The sequence below is a fragment of the Alexandromys fortis genome, unplaced genomic scaffold, assembly GCF_014885135.2.
Source record: "Alexandromys fortis isolate MF-2015 unplaced genomic scaffold, M_Fortis_MF-2015_v1.1 scaffold_72, whole genome shotgun sequence".
In the NCBI taxonomy this organism is placed as follows: domain Eukaryota; kingdom Metazoa; phylum Chordata; class Mammalia; order Rodentia; family Cricetidae; genus Alexandromys; species Alexandromys fortis.
This window is the reverse complement of record NW_026067969.1, coordinates 6,054,688-6,067,472: the sequence shown is the minus strand read 5'-3', so window position 1 is coordinate 6,067,472 and position 12,785 is coordinate 6,054,688. Positions and strand designations below refer to the sequence as shown.

Sequence of the window (12,785 nt, the reverse complement as noted above, 5' to 3'; positions counted from 1 at the left end):
CCCCCCCCCCCCCCCCCCCCCCAGGGAAACGTCTCAGCCAAGGCCTAAGCTCCGTACCACTCTCTACGGAGCCGGAACTTCAGAACCGTGGCTAATGGACCTTCCCACCAGAGAGGCGGGCACTCCCAGAGGCGTGTCGGATAGAAGCTCAGACAAGTCAAGCTCCGGGGGCTCTGTGGCCCCTGGGTGGCTAGCCTCTGCCCCGCTGCTCAGGGCGTGGCGCCAAAAACCCTCCCAAACCTGGCCTAGTTTTGAAGGCTCCCTGAAGCAGCGAGCTTTCTCCAGCAAGCAGCCCTCAGCACAGTGAAGGAAACTGGCAACTCCCTGCACGCCCGAGCAGGAGTGCGGCCTCTCTGGCTCAGGAGAGGGCGGGGCACAAGGGACAAGGTCCAGGACCAGATCCTTGCCCGCCCCACCCAGACCTCTGGCCCAGGACAGTCCACTAGCACCCCGGGACCCCGGAGAGCGACTTGGCCGCGCAGCCGCAGAGTGCACAAGCCAGGCGCTCACAATTTCGCCCAGCTCATCGCCGTTTCACTGCGCCTGCGCGGCGCGCGCGCCGGCCGAGCCCCTCCATGGCTCGCTGTTTGACAGTTCCCATCGCGGTCCTCCTGCGCCCCAGGCCGGCCCACGCGGCCCAAAGCGCCCCGGGCTGGGGTGCCGGCTCCCGGAGATCGTCCTCCGGCCCGGGGCCGCTTCTTACCTGTAGGGTATTCGACGTGGGTGAGGGTCACCGGCAGCCATGAAGCGGGGAGCGAGCACTGTCCGTCCGCTGCCATCTTACCCGGAGACCGGGCTTGGCCGAGCAACCAATGGGGAGCAAGGGGGGCGGTGGTCCTGACCTATCACGCCGGGGAGGCGCCACGCACCCAATCCGAGGCCGATTGCAGGTAGTGGCGCAGCCATTCAGGGTGCAGGCCGTGAGGCTGGGCCGCGCGGCGAATCAGAGAGCGGGGACCCTCGCAGCTTTGCCAGTGTCCAATCCTGGGCGAGCGCAGGTAGTTATCTAGCCAATCAGGAGAACGGAGGGCTCCATCGCAGGACAGAGTGCAGAACAGCCAATCAAAAGGTAAGCCTGGGTCGGAGTGTGCACAGGACTAGCCAATCAGGCCTTATCTCGGGGGCCGTGTTGTGCTTTGGTGGGAGCTTTGGTTCTGCTGGCACCTGCTCCCAGAGTAAAGGCTTCGCGCAACCCTGATCCCGGTGGAAAGGGAGCCTCAGCACCATCGGGTCTGAATCGACCCATTTTGAAAACAAAAGTGAGTGTGTCACTGTGAAGCCCAGGCTTCTCTTAGCATTGTTTTGCCTCACCATTCCAGCCCATTAACAAATTGAAGCAAAAGACCTAGAGCGAAATTTTTCTGCCTTTAACTGACATACAGGAGGCACAGGTCTGCAAAGGAGCCTTTTTGTTAACTCCTGGGACGGAGCACATACGAGGCGTTTTAGATGGAATGCTACTGGTTCCATCAATTACGCTATGTAGTAAGTAAGGCCACTTGGGAATATTTTTAGTAAGTCCAGATGTTCCATGTACCCGTCTCTGTTTTTCCAAAACATTCTTGAGGAAGCAGCCACACCTCCCACCCACAGTCTATGCCAGTTATTCTGTCTCCAAGCCTTTACCTATGCCGTTCCTCTGCTTGGGGTGGGCACACACACTCCTGCCCCATTTCCTGGCTCAGTCTGGTTTGTCAGTTCATACTTACAGGTTCCCAAGGTTAAGAGAAGCCAGAAGATCTCTGTGAATTCGAGACCACTGTGGGCTGCCTCAAAAAACAAACAAACAAAAAACCAGAGGGGGTCTCCAGTGCTCTCCTACAGTTGAACCCACTTTGCCTGCCTCGTCTCTGCTGCATTACAAGACACGGTAACTATTTCCTTGTCTGTCTCTGCCAGAAGACAATGGTTCCCTGACCTGAGCATTGCAGCACGTACAATAAAAAGGCAGGTTCCTGGATCTGTCTGGGGCCTGGGTCAACCCAGTAGATCTGATACAAGTGATTGTAACTCCACCTGAAAAAAAAAATAGGCAGCTTACATCCAAAACCTGGCCCAACCCAGACAGACCTGTCGCGTATTTGATAAATGTCATAGTACGAGTACCTGATAGATGACCTAGAAAACATATTCAATGAATAAGATGGTACTTGGGAGGTGGAGTGGGAATACAGCAAAGCGGTCATTCGCTAGAGTGGTGTAGTTTGGCAGACTGCAGAAGCCAGGCCCGAGGTTAGTCTGAGTAGGCTGGGGAGATCAGGAAACCCCTGCCCCCAGCTGTTTCAGCTCCCCCCCCCACCTCCACAGCCCAGCCTGAACTTGTCTGGGTCAGCTGGCCTCACCTCTTTGTCACCTGCCCTTAGCGCTCTCAGGCGCTGCCATTTTTAGCCTCTGAGAGAAAGGTGTGAAGAATGACTGTGAGCTTCCTAAACAGTTCTCTGAGACAGGGCGCTGTGGGCCGTCAAGCTGCCTAGCCCCTCCTCCACAGGCCCACAGAGGCAAAGTCCCTGGCACACAGGGAGAGTGGTCCTGAGGAAGTGACGAGTGAGGAACTGAAGAAATGTGGGAGTTACGGGGTGAGTTTCTGGCAGAAGAGAGCACATATCACTGTCTTGTGGCCCAGCCTGGCTGTGGAACCAGGATGCTGGGGGAGGTGAGCTGGACCACTGAGGCGCTGAGGGCCGGCATGGTGCCCTCTAGATAAGTTGCTTTGCTTTTTTTTTTTCTTCCTTCCTTCCTTCCTTTTTAAAGGCAGGGTCTTACTATGTAATCTTGGCTGGCCTGGAACTCGAACTCATTATGTAGATGATATGAAGGCTGATCTTGAACTCGGAGACCTGCCTGCCTCTGCCTCCCAAGTGTTGAAGCTAAAGGTGTGTGCCACTACACCCAGCCTGCTTTTACTAATTTTTTAAAGGATCTATTTATATATTATGTATACAGTGTATTCCTGCACACCAGAAGAGGGCACCAGATCCCACTAGAGATGTTTGTGAGCCACCATGTGGTTACTGGGAACTCAGGACCTCTGGAAGAACAGCCAGTGCTCTTACCCTCTGAGCCATCTTTCCAGCCCCCACTTTTGCTAATTCTTTATGAAAGTATTTAACTGGTTGGCTTGTCCTAAAAGTATAGTGCCTGAGAGGCAGAGGAAGGAGGTTGGAATTCTAGGCCATGCTGCATAGAAAGGTCCAAAGACTTGATCTACAGAATGAGACTTTGTCTCAGAAAAGAAAGGATGGGTCAGATGGAGCATCCTGTAAGCCCAGGAGGCAGGAGGCCTGGGAGTTCAAGGTCATTCTCAGGCCAAGTAGTGAGGTCTTGGGATACATGAAAATCCGCCTCAAAAATAGATGGAAAAAAATACAAACTGAAAGCCAATTTGTGTGTGAATGTGACTTTGATGCTAGTCCTGGTGGTATACACTCATAATCTCTTCACCTGGGAAGCTAAGGCAGGAGGAGTCGGAGTGCAAAATCAGCCATATATATGAGCATATATGACATTCTTACAGAAAGTTCCAGAAACCAGATGGATATAGGTCATTGTGTTTCAGAAGCTAAACATAATTGTGTAAGAGTCCCCCAGATAGTTTGGCAGTGGTAGTGCACACCTTTAATCCCAGCACTTGGGGGACAGAGGTAGGTGGATCTCTGGGATCTCTGTGAGTTCGAGGCTAGCCTGCTCTACAAAGCAAATTCTGGGACAGCCAAGGCTACACAGAGAAACCAAACCATGTCTCAAAAAAAAAAAAAAAAGGTTTCCCCAGAGAGGGGTGGCCTGTGCAGCCACTCTGGGTGACATTTAATGCTACACGCGGCATGCTTGGGTTTGCATCTGCTGTAAGTAAAACCATGCTTTGCACGTTCGGCTTCTCCCACTGGGCACTGCCTGGGAGTTGTTCATGCTCTCACCTGGCCTTGCTGTGTGCTGTCTCCGGTGCGAACTACTAGTTTACTTCCCATTTGACTCCTGGATGACGTGTGGGACCAGGGCAGCCATCTCAAGTGTGGGCTGAGCTCAGGTTCCCATATGGGTCTAGAGAGGTCGGTAAACCCATTGGTATCTTTGGTGTGCCTGAGTGTGTTGCTGAGACACTGCAGGGTCCCCTGACATGGCAGAGGTGACAATGTTAGACCCGCTATAGATGAGGTGCTCTGCCTCCCACTTCTCCCTCTGAGAGGAGAGTTAGACCAATGGCATCTGAAATCCTTCTGAGTAACCCATAAGATACTTCTCCTGGACTGGAGAGGTGGCTCAATGGTTAAGAACACTGGCTGCTCTTCCAGAGGTCCTGAGTTCAGTTCCCAACCACCACATGGTGACTCACAGCCATCTATAATGAGATCTGGTGCCCTCTTCTGGTGTGTGGACATTCATGCACTCAGAACACTGTATACATGATAAGTAAATTTAGAAAGAAAAAAAAGATGCTCCTTCTTAGTCCCTTATTCCAGTCACAGCAGCCCTAAGAGACAACGCTTATTTTGCTCATTCTTATTTTATATGTATGGTGTGTGTCTATATACTGTGTGTGTCTATATACTATGTGCATGCAATGCCTGTGGAGACCAGAAGAGGGCATCAGATTTTTTTCCCTGGAACTGTGGTTACAGATCCTTGTGAGTTGCCAGTGGATACTGGGAATCAAACCCAGGTCCTCTGAGAAAGCACCTCTCAACTATTGAACCATCCCTCCAGTTGTTTCTGTTTGTTTGTTGACTGGGTCTCATGTAGCCCGGGCCGGTCTTGAACTCACCAGGGTGGCTTTGAAGTACTGAGCCTCCTCCACTGTGCTGGGATTATAGGCATGCTCCACTTATATTATAGTGGGATTATAGTGCTTGGCTTGCCAGGCAGATCTTCATGTGTCCAGTTTAGGGATGGAAGCAGAAAGATTCAGTGCATCCTCCAGCCGTCTGCCACAGGCACGGGGCCACTATGTAGCAGGGTTTTTTTTTCTTTTTCTTTTCTTTTCTTTTTTTTTTTCCAGACAGGGTTTCTCCGTAGCTTTTGATTCCTGTCCTGGAACTAGCTCTTGTAGACCAGGCTGGCCTCGAACTCGCTGAGATCCGCCTGCCTCTGCCTCCCAAGTGCTGGGATTAAAGGTGTGTGCCACCACCGCCAGGTAGCAGTGTTGTTTTTATACAAAATCTCAAACCTTCAATTTTACCAATAAGGACTTGGGAGCCAGTGGCTAGGGTGAAATCCTGCTGGCTCAGAGAGGCAGAGAAAGCACCCAGCTGACCTTCCTCTTCCACGGACATCCCAGAAAAAGGGCCTTTCTCCTACACCATCTCAAGCAAAATTCCTCAAACTGAATGTCTCTAGCAGTCCTCCTGACTTCCTCTACTCCCTCGCTTGCTCTGCCTTTAGACTTGTGGTTGACTTTATTTAATCCTGTTTACAATATTCAAACACAGAGCTCTTGGATTAAAGGTGTGTCCTAGGGCTGAGCCACACTAACTAGAAACAGGTTTTCCCAGTAAACAACACTATTTTGGGGTTCACAGTGTGATCAAATATCCTGCAACAGAGCAGAGTAGGGACTGGTGCCCAGGGCTGCCTGACAGGTTCAAGACCACCCTGCCTTTTTAGAACCAAAATGCTGCCTGCCTGCCCCAGAGCCCTTTCCAAAGCCAAGAGCCAGGCATCCCTGTAGCCACAGGTCTCAGGACAGAAGCTGTCATCTCTAGCTCATCCTCTGGAGGCAGTAGCAGGGTGGTGACATTGAAATTAGAATGTACAAAGCCAGCTGAGAGCTAGCTGCCCTCAGGATCGAAGGTCATTTATTTTTGGAAATGCTTGAGCCCCTACCAGTGACAGGACATGAGCCACTCCCCAGTATAAATAAAGAATGCAGTCAGATTGGGCGCTGCCCTGGCCCTCAAAGGAACTGAATTCCATGGAGGCTGTGGAGCCCCAAGATTGTGAAGTTAAAGACACCAACTGGGTGTGGTTGGTGCACAGGGGACAAGAGGATGGATTTCAAAGTCTGTTTACAGCACAGAGCAAGACCCTGCCTCAGAAAACCAAACCAGGGCCTGGAGAGATGGCCCATGGTTAAGGGTGTGTACTGGTCTTTTCAGAGTTTATTCCCACATCAAGCCGGTCACAACAGTCTGTAACTCCAGCTCTAGGGGCATCTGACTCTTCTTTCATCTGTGGGCACCTGAACTCTTGTGCGCGCGCACACACACACACTTTTCTGGGTAGTTTTATGTCAATTTGACACAAGCTAAAGTCATCTGAGAGGGGGAACTTTGATTAAGAAAATGCCTCCAGCCTGGACCGTGGTGGTACACACCTTTAATCCCAGCACTTAGGAGGCAGAGATAGGTGGATCTCTGTGAGTCTGAGGCCAGCCTGCTCTACAGAACAAGTTCCAGGACTGCCAGATCTGTTACAGAGAGAAACTGTCTCAAAAAACGAAACTACACAACCCCCAAAAAGGCCTCCATAAGATAGGGTTGTAGGCAAACCTGTTGGACATCTTTTTAATTAATGATCAATGTGGGAGGGCCCAGCTCATTGTGCCTGGTGCCATCCCTAGGCTGGTGAACTTGGGTTCTATAAGAAAGCAGGTTAAGCAAGCCATGAGGAACAAGCCAGTAAGCGGCACCCTCCATGGCCTCTGCACCAGCTCCCGCCTTCAGGTTCCTGCCCTGACTTCCTTCACTAATGGACTATGATGTGGAAATGTTAGCCAAATAAACCTTTTCCTCCCCAAGTTGCTTTGGTCATGGTGCTTCACCATAGCATTAGAAGTGTGCGCATGCACGCACACATGCACTTTAAAATAAATCTAGCAAACAACAAACCAGGGAAGTGGGCGTAGCTCCACTGGTACAGTACCTGCTCAGCATACATGAGGTCTGGATCCCCAGTACAAAATGAATTACTCACAGGGCGATGGTGGCACACGCCTTTAATCCCAGCACTGGGAGGCAGAGACAGGCGGATCTCTGTGAGTTCAAGAACAGCCTGGTCTACAGAGCTAGTTCCAGGACAGGCTCCAAAGCCACAGAGAAACCCTGTCTCGAAAAACAAACAAACAAACAAAAAAAATGAATTACTCTCAAGAACATTATTCTACCAGAGGAAGCACCAACTAAAAGACCACCTATGACAAGGTCCAATTCTCAGGAACGGTCCATAAAAAGCAAGGAGTGGAGAGAGCTGGGGGCAGCCCGGAGAGCACACGACAGTGACAGAAATGTTTTGAAGTATATCACAGGAGTGGGTAATCCTTATTGAAACCCTCAAGGAAATGCATTTATGGGGGACAAAGTACACCCCAACAAGACTGCTTAAACCACTGGCCTTGTTTAAAACCCACTTACTTGCCAGAACTGGAGTGACATGTCACAGCTTACACTCTAGAGGGCCTGGAGGGGGCGCAAGCATGGACCCTTCCATTATTTGTTTGAGACGACTTCTCCGGCATCCCAGCTGGCCTTAAACTTGCTATGGCGCTGAGGGCAACCTCCTGTTCCCACCTCCACAGCCGACCCCACAGATGTGTGCCACCATACCCAGCTTAGGTGGCTCTACTGAAACTGAACCCAGGCTTCCTACGTGTTCGATTCCACTAGCTGAGCCACATCCCCTGCCCTGTTCTGCTTCTCCCTTTTGAGAGGGTCTCATGTAGAGCCAGACGAGCCTGCAATTCTGTAGCCCAGGGGTGGCCTTGGACTCCTGATTGTCCTCCTCTCTACCTGAGTGCTAGGATTCTAAGTGTGTGCACACTTCATCTGTCCCTTTTTGAGACAGGGTCTCTTGAAGCTCAGGCTGGCCTTGAACTCTGTGTAGCCAGAGATGGTTTTGCCCTTCTGATCTCCAAGACAAATCTCTCTCCTTTCCCCAGGATTGCAAACTGTGCGACCAGACCCACATCATTTTCAAATAAGGTTAGAGTCAAGCCATGCCAGGGCTCCAGCGCGGGCACGCCAGGGCTCCAGCGCGGGCACAACAGAATTGCTGGGCTTTAGGGACAACTGTGACGCTAACACTCTTACCGGAACACTGCCTTAAAGATCTGCTGGCTGAAGTGCTTATCAAAGAAATTCATGTCTGAAGCTTGCTCTATGTACCTCGGAGAGGAAACAGAAAGCGAACATGGAAGAATGTTGATGCCAACTAAAGGTGTTGGTTTTGCAGAGTACTTTGTTGGTTTTTGAACAATACGCTGGTGCAGTGCTAGGGATTGAATTCAGGGTTCTGTGAATGCTGGCCAGGTGCTCTGCCACACACCCCCCTTCAGATGCAGAGCCAAGCAGATCTCCCTGAGTTCAAGATCAACCTGGTCTACATAGCAAGGACTAGAACATTCAGGGCTACATAGATCCTGTCTCAAAAAAAGAAAGGAAGGAAAGGAGGGAGGGAGGGAGGGAGGGAGGGAGGGAGGGAGGAAGGAAGGAAGGAAGGAAGGAAGGAAGGAAGGAAGGAAGGAAGGAAGGAAGGAAGGAAGGAAGGAAAAAATAAAATTCTGGCTACAGAGACCCTAAGTTCCCTGCGTGTATGTGCATATGTTGTACAGATGAGGCCAAAGGTCAATACCGAATGTCTTCCTTTATCATCAGTCTTGACTTGTTTTAATGCAGGATTGCTCACTGAACCCAGATTTGTGATTCAGCTAAACTGGCTAGTCTTCAAGGCCCTAAGGATCCTCCCGTCTCTACCCCCGTTACGATTTTGCTGCCACGGTGCCTGCCTTTTCCGGGTGCTGGGGACTCAATGCCCACAGCTAGCACTTGACCTGCTTGAGGCATCTAGTCCACGCCCAGTCCCCAGCCCTGGCTGGCCTGAACTTACTGTGTAGACCAGGCCGGCCTCACACCCATAGAGATCCTCCTGCGTCTGCCTGAGTGCTAGGATTAAAAGCATGAGCGATCATCACCTATTGGCGGGTTTTGTCAACTTTACACAAGCTGGAGTCATCAGAGAGGAGGGAGCTCAACTGAGAAAACGCCTCCATACAGGGCTGTAGGTGAGCTGTTAGGGCATTTTCTTAGTGATTGATGGGCTTGAAGGGCCCAGCCCATTGTTGGTGGGGCCATCCCCGGGCTGGTAGTTCTTGGTTCCATACAAAGGCAGGCTGAGCAAGCCGGTAAGGAACATCTAGAGTATCCACCAATGGCCCCTGCATCAGCTCTTGCCTCCAGGTTCCCGCCCTCACTGCTTTTGGTCATGGTGCTTCCTCACAGCTACAGTCACCCTCAGACAGATGCCCATGAAGACATGTGAAGATCTGATGGGCTGTGGTCACCTGGGCCACCTCAACCCCTGTCTGGGTGCAATGCAGAAGTGCAGGCCACCTATCTCACATCTGTACCTTGCCATCTTGGGGACCCAGAGACCCTGTCATGCTGTCACATGGCTGCAAGAGTGTTCATAGCCCACATCACAATCACCACACCGTAACTCCAGTTACTGCTCCACCCCAGCCCGGCCCTACACCCAGGAAGACGCAGGAGAGGCCGTTTCCGTCGTTTATCTGATGCACAGTCATTGCACACGCTCTTCATGGGGTTTAGAAGTAGACAAATCGAGTGCTAGAGGGCAGTGCGGGACACGTGAACAAGGACAGATGAAATGCCACCGCTGTGAGGTTCAGGGGCAATAAGGGTGGGCCTGGGCCAGGGCTCACTCACAGCTCAGTAAGTGCAAATGAAAGGAATGTCAGACTGAGTGCGGAGGGAGGGCTGCTCCTGAGCACAGGGCATAGGTCACCCTCCCACCCTCTCCTCACTATGTCCTCCCGACCCTGGGATGGACTGGGTCCCAGGAGCCCATGCTCAACCCCAGACCAGACAGGAGTCTCATCTCCTGTAGGTCTCACAACCTGAAAGGAGCAGAACACCCAAATAAAGTGTTAAGGCAATAAATAAAAACTTCCCAGCTCGGGATAAAGGAGAGGGCTCCCAGGACCCCTGCAGCTGCCATGACAATGCTTGCAGAGCTGTCTGTGGGACCCTGGGTGGCAGCAGCCCTGAGGTGGGCACTATGCTGCTGGGCAGCCCCAAAGTCCGTGTGCATGGAGTTAAAGGCAAAATGCTGAGTCCGCTTCTTGTTGGGGGGGGTGGGGGGGGAGTCTGACCCTGCCTCCCTGCCATGGTTCCCAGGCCCTCACTTCTAGAGCAGCAGATGGTAAGCCTTTGTGAGCTCTGCTTAGAGCCCTCAGCTGGAGCCTAGCACTGCCCAGGGAGTTCCAGGCTCACAGGGAAGTGGGATGTGCCCAGTCCCACCTCCTCCATCTTTGGTGGTGGCAGAGGTGGGATAAAAACTGAGTCTTTGGCAGGGCATGGGAATGAGGGAGGACAGGGTCCTGAGTTGGTGCCTGGGTTTCTGAAGGGAGCACGGGTGGGGTGAGCTCACCTCTGGATGGCCCAGATGGGGCTTTCCATACTGACCAGAAGCCTTGGTGCTGGCTCCTACTCCAGGACCCTGTGACTGTCACCATATAGTCCTCATGTCTTATCCCTCACCGACACCTCCTTGCCCTCTGTCTGCAGCCCAGAGGGGACTGGGGCTCTGTGGTCCATATCTCTACACCTTCTTCTCAGGTCTTCCCCTTGTCACACCTTGCTGTCCCTGGCCTGCCCCTGCTGCCCAGGCAACCCCGAGGGCATCTGGATAGGCTCCTAGTGGTTCCTTTCCATGGAAATTTGTCCTCCAGGTGTTGGGATTCCCAGATGAGCAGGCATAGCAGGCTCAGGGACAATGGCCCTTGGCCACCCTGACCCTTGGATGCCAACCGGAAGGAAGGGAAGGGCAGCCTTTTCTCTCCCATCACCCTTGTGAATGAGGCTCAAGCAGCCACCTCTCCCCTCAGGCTGTGTTCCCATTACTGCAGCTCTTCCAGGGGCCCATTCTCTCGAGGTACTGGCCCATTCAGCCCAGTGCTACTAGCCACTGGCGCCCCCAGGTAGCCCAACAGGATCTCGCTGCGGCGCCGGGATAACTGCAGGATGTCGTCTGCTAGGGCTGGCACCGATGTGTAGCGCACGTTGTCCAGGTCGAACATATCCCTCAGGTACTGCACAATCTGGTGCTGAGGTAGGAGACTGGTGTTGGGCCTGGTCCTGTGACATTTTCTACGTCCTACAAAGTCCTTTCTCAGTGACGAAGCCCCAGCCCACCCTCCCTGTCTCAGGCCCTGCCTTCCTGGGGCTCCTACATCCTCAACTTGAACAGCCCAGCGCCCCACCCCTCTTCTGGCACCGAGAGGGTGCATGTATCAGGAGTAGGGAAGCAGGGGTCGTTGTCACGTACCTTGAAGAAAGCACAGACTTCCGCGAGCTGGGGCTTGGGTCCGAGGAAGCCAAATGCCAGCACAGGACTGACATGCTCCGATACGGAGTAGAAATGGGAGATGAAGCCATCAGGCACCTATAGTGAGTGGCAGGGCTGGGGATCAAGGATCATTTAAAGGCCCTGGGTCCTGGCTAGCTGACCCTAGGTAAGCAGGGGGGGCCTGTACAGCCCTGGTTTTCAGATCTACAGAAAGGGCTAGCAGACATTTCTGAGAGCTGCCCCATGCAGGTCGTAATGGGCAAAGTCTCCCGAAAGAAAGCACTAGCCATGGCAATTGGTGCTGACTGGGCAGTAGAACCTGGCAGCCACGGGGACCAATCAGCTACTCCATCCAGGGTGCAGATGCCATCTGCCTGCTCCCTGACTCCTATGGGCACTGGCCACTCGTGTGCACCCTCTCTCCCCCGCCAGTGTCCTCCTCTGCTCAGTCCTGGGATATGACGGCTGCTCCCAAGGGAAGAGCTCCCAAGGGTAGAGCTACATGCCCTCTGGGGGCACCTGGCCAAGCGGGGTACAGTGGCAGGATGGGTGGTTGGTGAGGAGTGGGGGGCTCTGCTGCACCTATCCCTTCTAGTCGGGGAGTCCTGGCCGCTTAGGACTCAGTAGAGCTCCCAAGGGGTCTCACTAATCACTCACCATCAGAAGCCTCCTCTTGGCTTTCAGGACAGACCAGCACGCAGTGGCCAGGGCCTGGAACAGGTAAGAGCCCAGTCTAGAGTTAGAGCACTTTAACCCACAACCCTGGTCCTGGCCCAGGACGAGCCCTTCCCACAACTTACCCATACTCATCCATGCCTGGACCTTGCTTTTCCTTTACCCTAAGTTTGACAACAGATGACTTATCACTTTATATGTGTGTGTTTATACCCTAAATTTGACAACATGCCTAGTTTTCTCTCTGTGAGTGTGCCTGCATAAGTTGGTGCACTGTGTATGTCCAGGAGCCTACAGAGTCCCCAGGCCAGGTGATGCTGGATCCCTCAGAACTAGAGTTACAGGTGGTTGTGAGTTACCATGTAAGCATCAGGAAACAAACCTGGGTCCTTTTCAAGAGCAGCCAACACTCCTCCCACAAAGCCATTTCTTTAGCCCCATACACCTAGTTTTGAATCCAGGCTCCAACACTTACTGCTTCGGAACTCCAGGTAAGTACTGACGCTTCCCAGGTATTTCCTCCTCTGTGAAATGCTCACGATGTGCACCCTGCCCACCTCACCTGCTGGCTGTGGGGAGCCACCATGAGCATCTGTGAATGGCCTGCTTGGAGATCGATCAGTCATGGGCAGCAGCACCACAACATTACTGGAGTTCTCACTGGCAGCCTTGGGTTGTTTTTTTTTCTTTTCTTTTCTTAAAAACTTTGTTTATGCAGGCGGATCTCTGTGAGTTCGAGACCAGCCTGGTCTACAAAGCTAGTTCCAGGTCAGGCTCCAAAGCCACAGAGAAACCCTGTCTCGAAAAACCAAAAA

At 52.6% G+C, this 12,785-nt stretch overlaps 2 protein-coding genes and 1 long non-coding RNA gene across 7 annotated transcripts in view; 1 reads left to right on the top strand and 2 right to left on the bottom strand.

The window, feature by feature from the left end:
- Dolpp1 (dolichyldiphosphatase 1) overlaps positions 1 to 929 on the bottom strand; it is an 8,010-nt gene extending 7,081 nt beyond the window's left edge. For both annotated transcript variants that reach the window (XM_050155162.1, XM_050155163.1), the window contains exon 1: positions 704 to 929. In XM_050155162.1, the coding sequence (XP_050011119.1) occupies positions 704 to 779 (76 nt within the window). In that variant the 5' untranslated portion in view covers positions 780 to 929. The remainder of the gene's footprint in view (positions 1 to 703) is intronic.
- Positions 930 to 953: 24 nt separating this feature from the next.
- On the top strand, positions 954 to 9,335 carry LOC126509314 (uncharacterized). The gene is made up of 3 exons (XR_007594128.1): positions 954 to 1,069; positions 1,699 to 1,870; positions 7,868 to 9,335. It is a non-coding gene; the product is annotated as an uncharacterized lncRNA (long non-coding RNA).
- A 143-nt stretch (positions 9,336 to 9,478) lies between these two features.
- Positions 9,479 to 12,785, bottom strand: part of Miga2 (mitoguardin 2) — a 27,600-nt gene continuing 24,293 nt past the window's right edge. For 3 of the 4 annotated variants that reach the window (XM_050155157.1, XM_050155156.1, XM_050155159.1), the window contains 3 exons: positions 11,953 to 12,006; positions 11,275 to 11,391; positions 9,479 to 11,053 (listed from right to left, as the gene is read on the bottom strand). In XM_050155157.1, coding sequence (XP_050011114.1) covers positions 10,847 to 11,053; positions 11,275 to 11,391; positions 11,953 to 12,006 — 378 coding nt within the window. In that variant the 3' untranslated portion in view covers positions 9,479 to 10,846. Of the gene's footprint in view, positions 11,104 to 11,274; positions 11,392 to 11,952; positions 12,007 to 12,785 lie in introns of all 4 variants that reach the window. The other variant, XM_050155158.1, reaches the window with a different exon arrangement.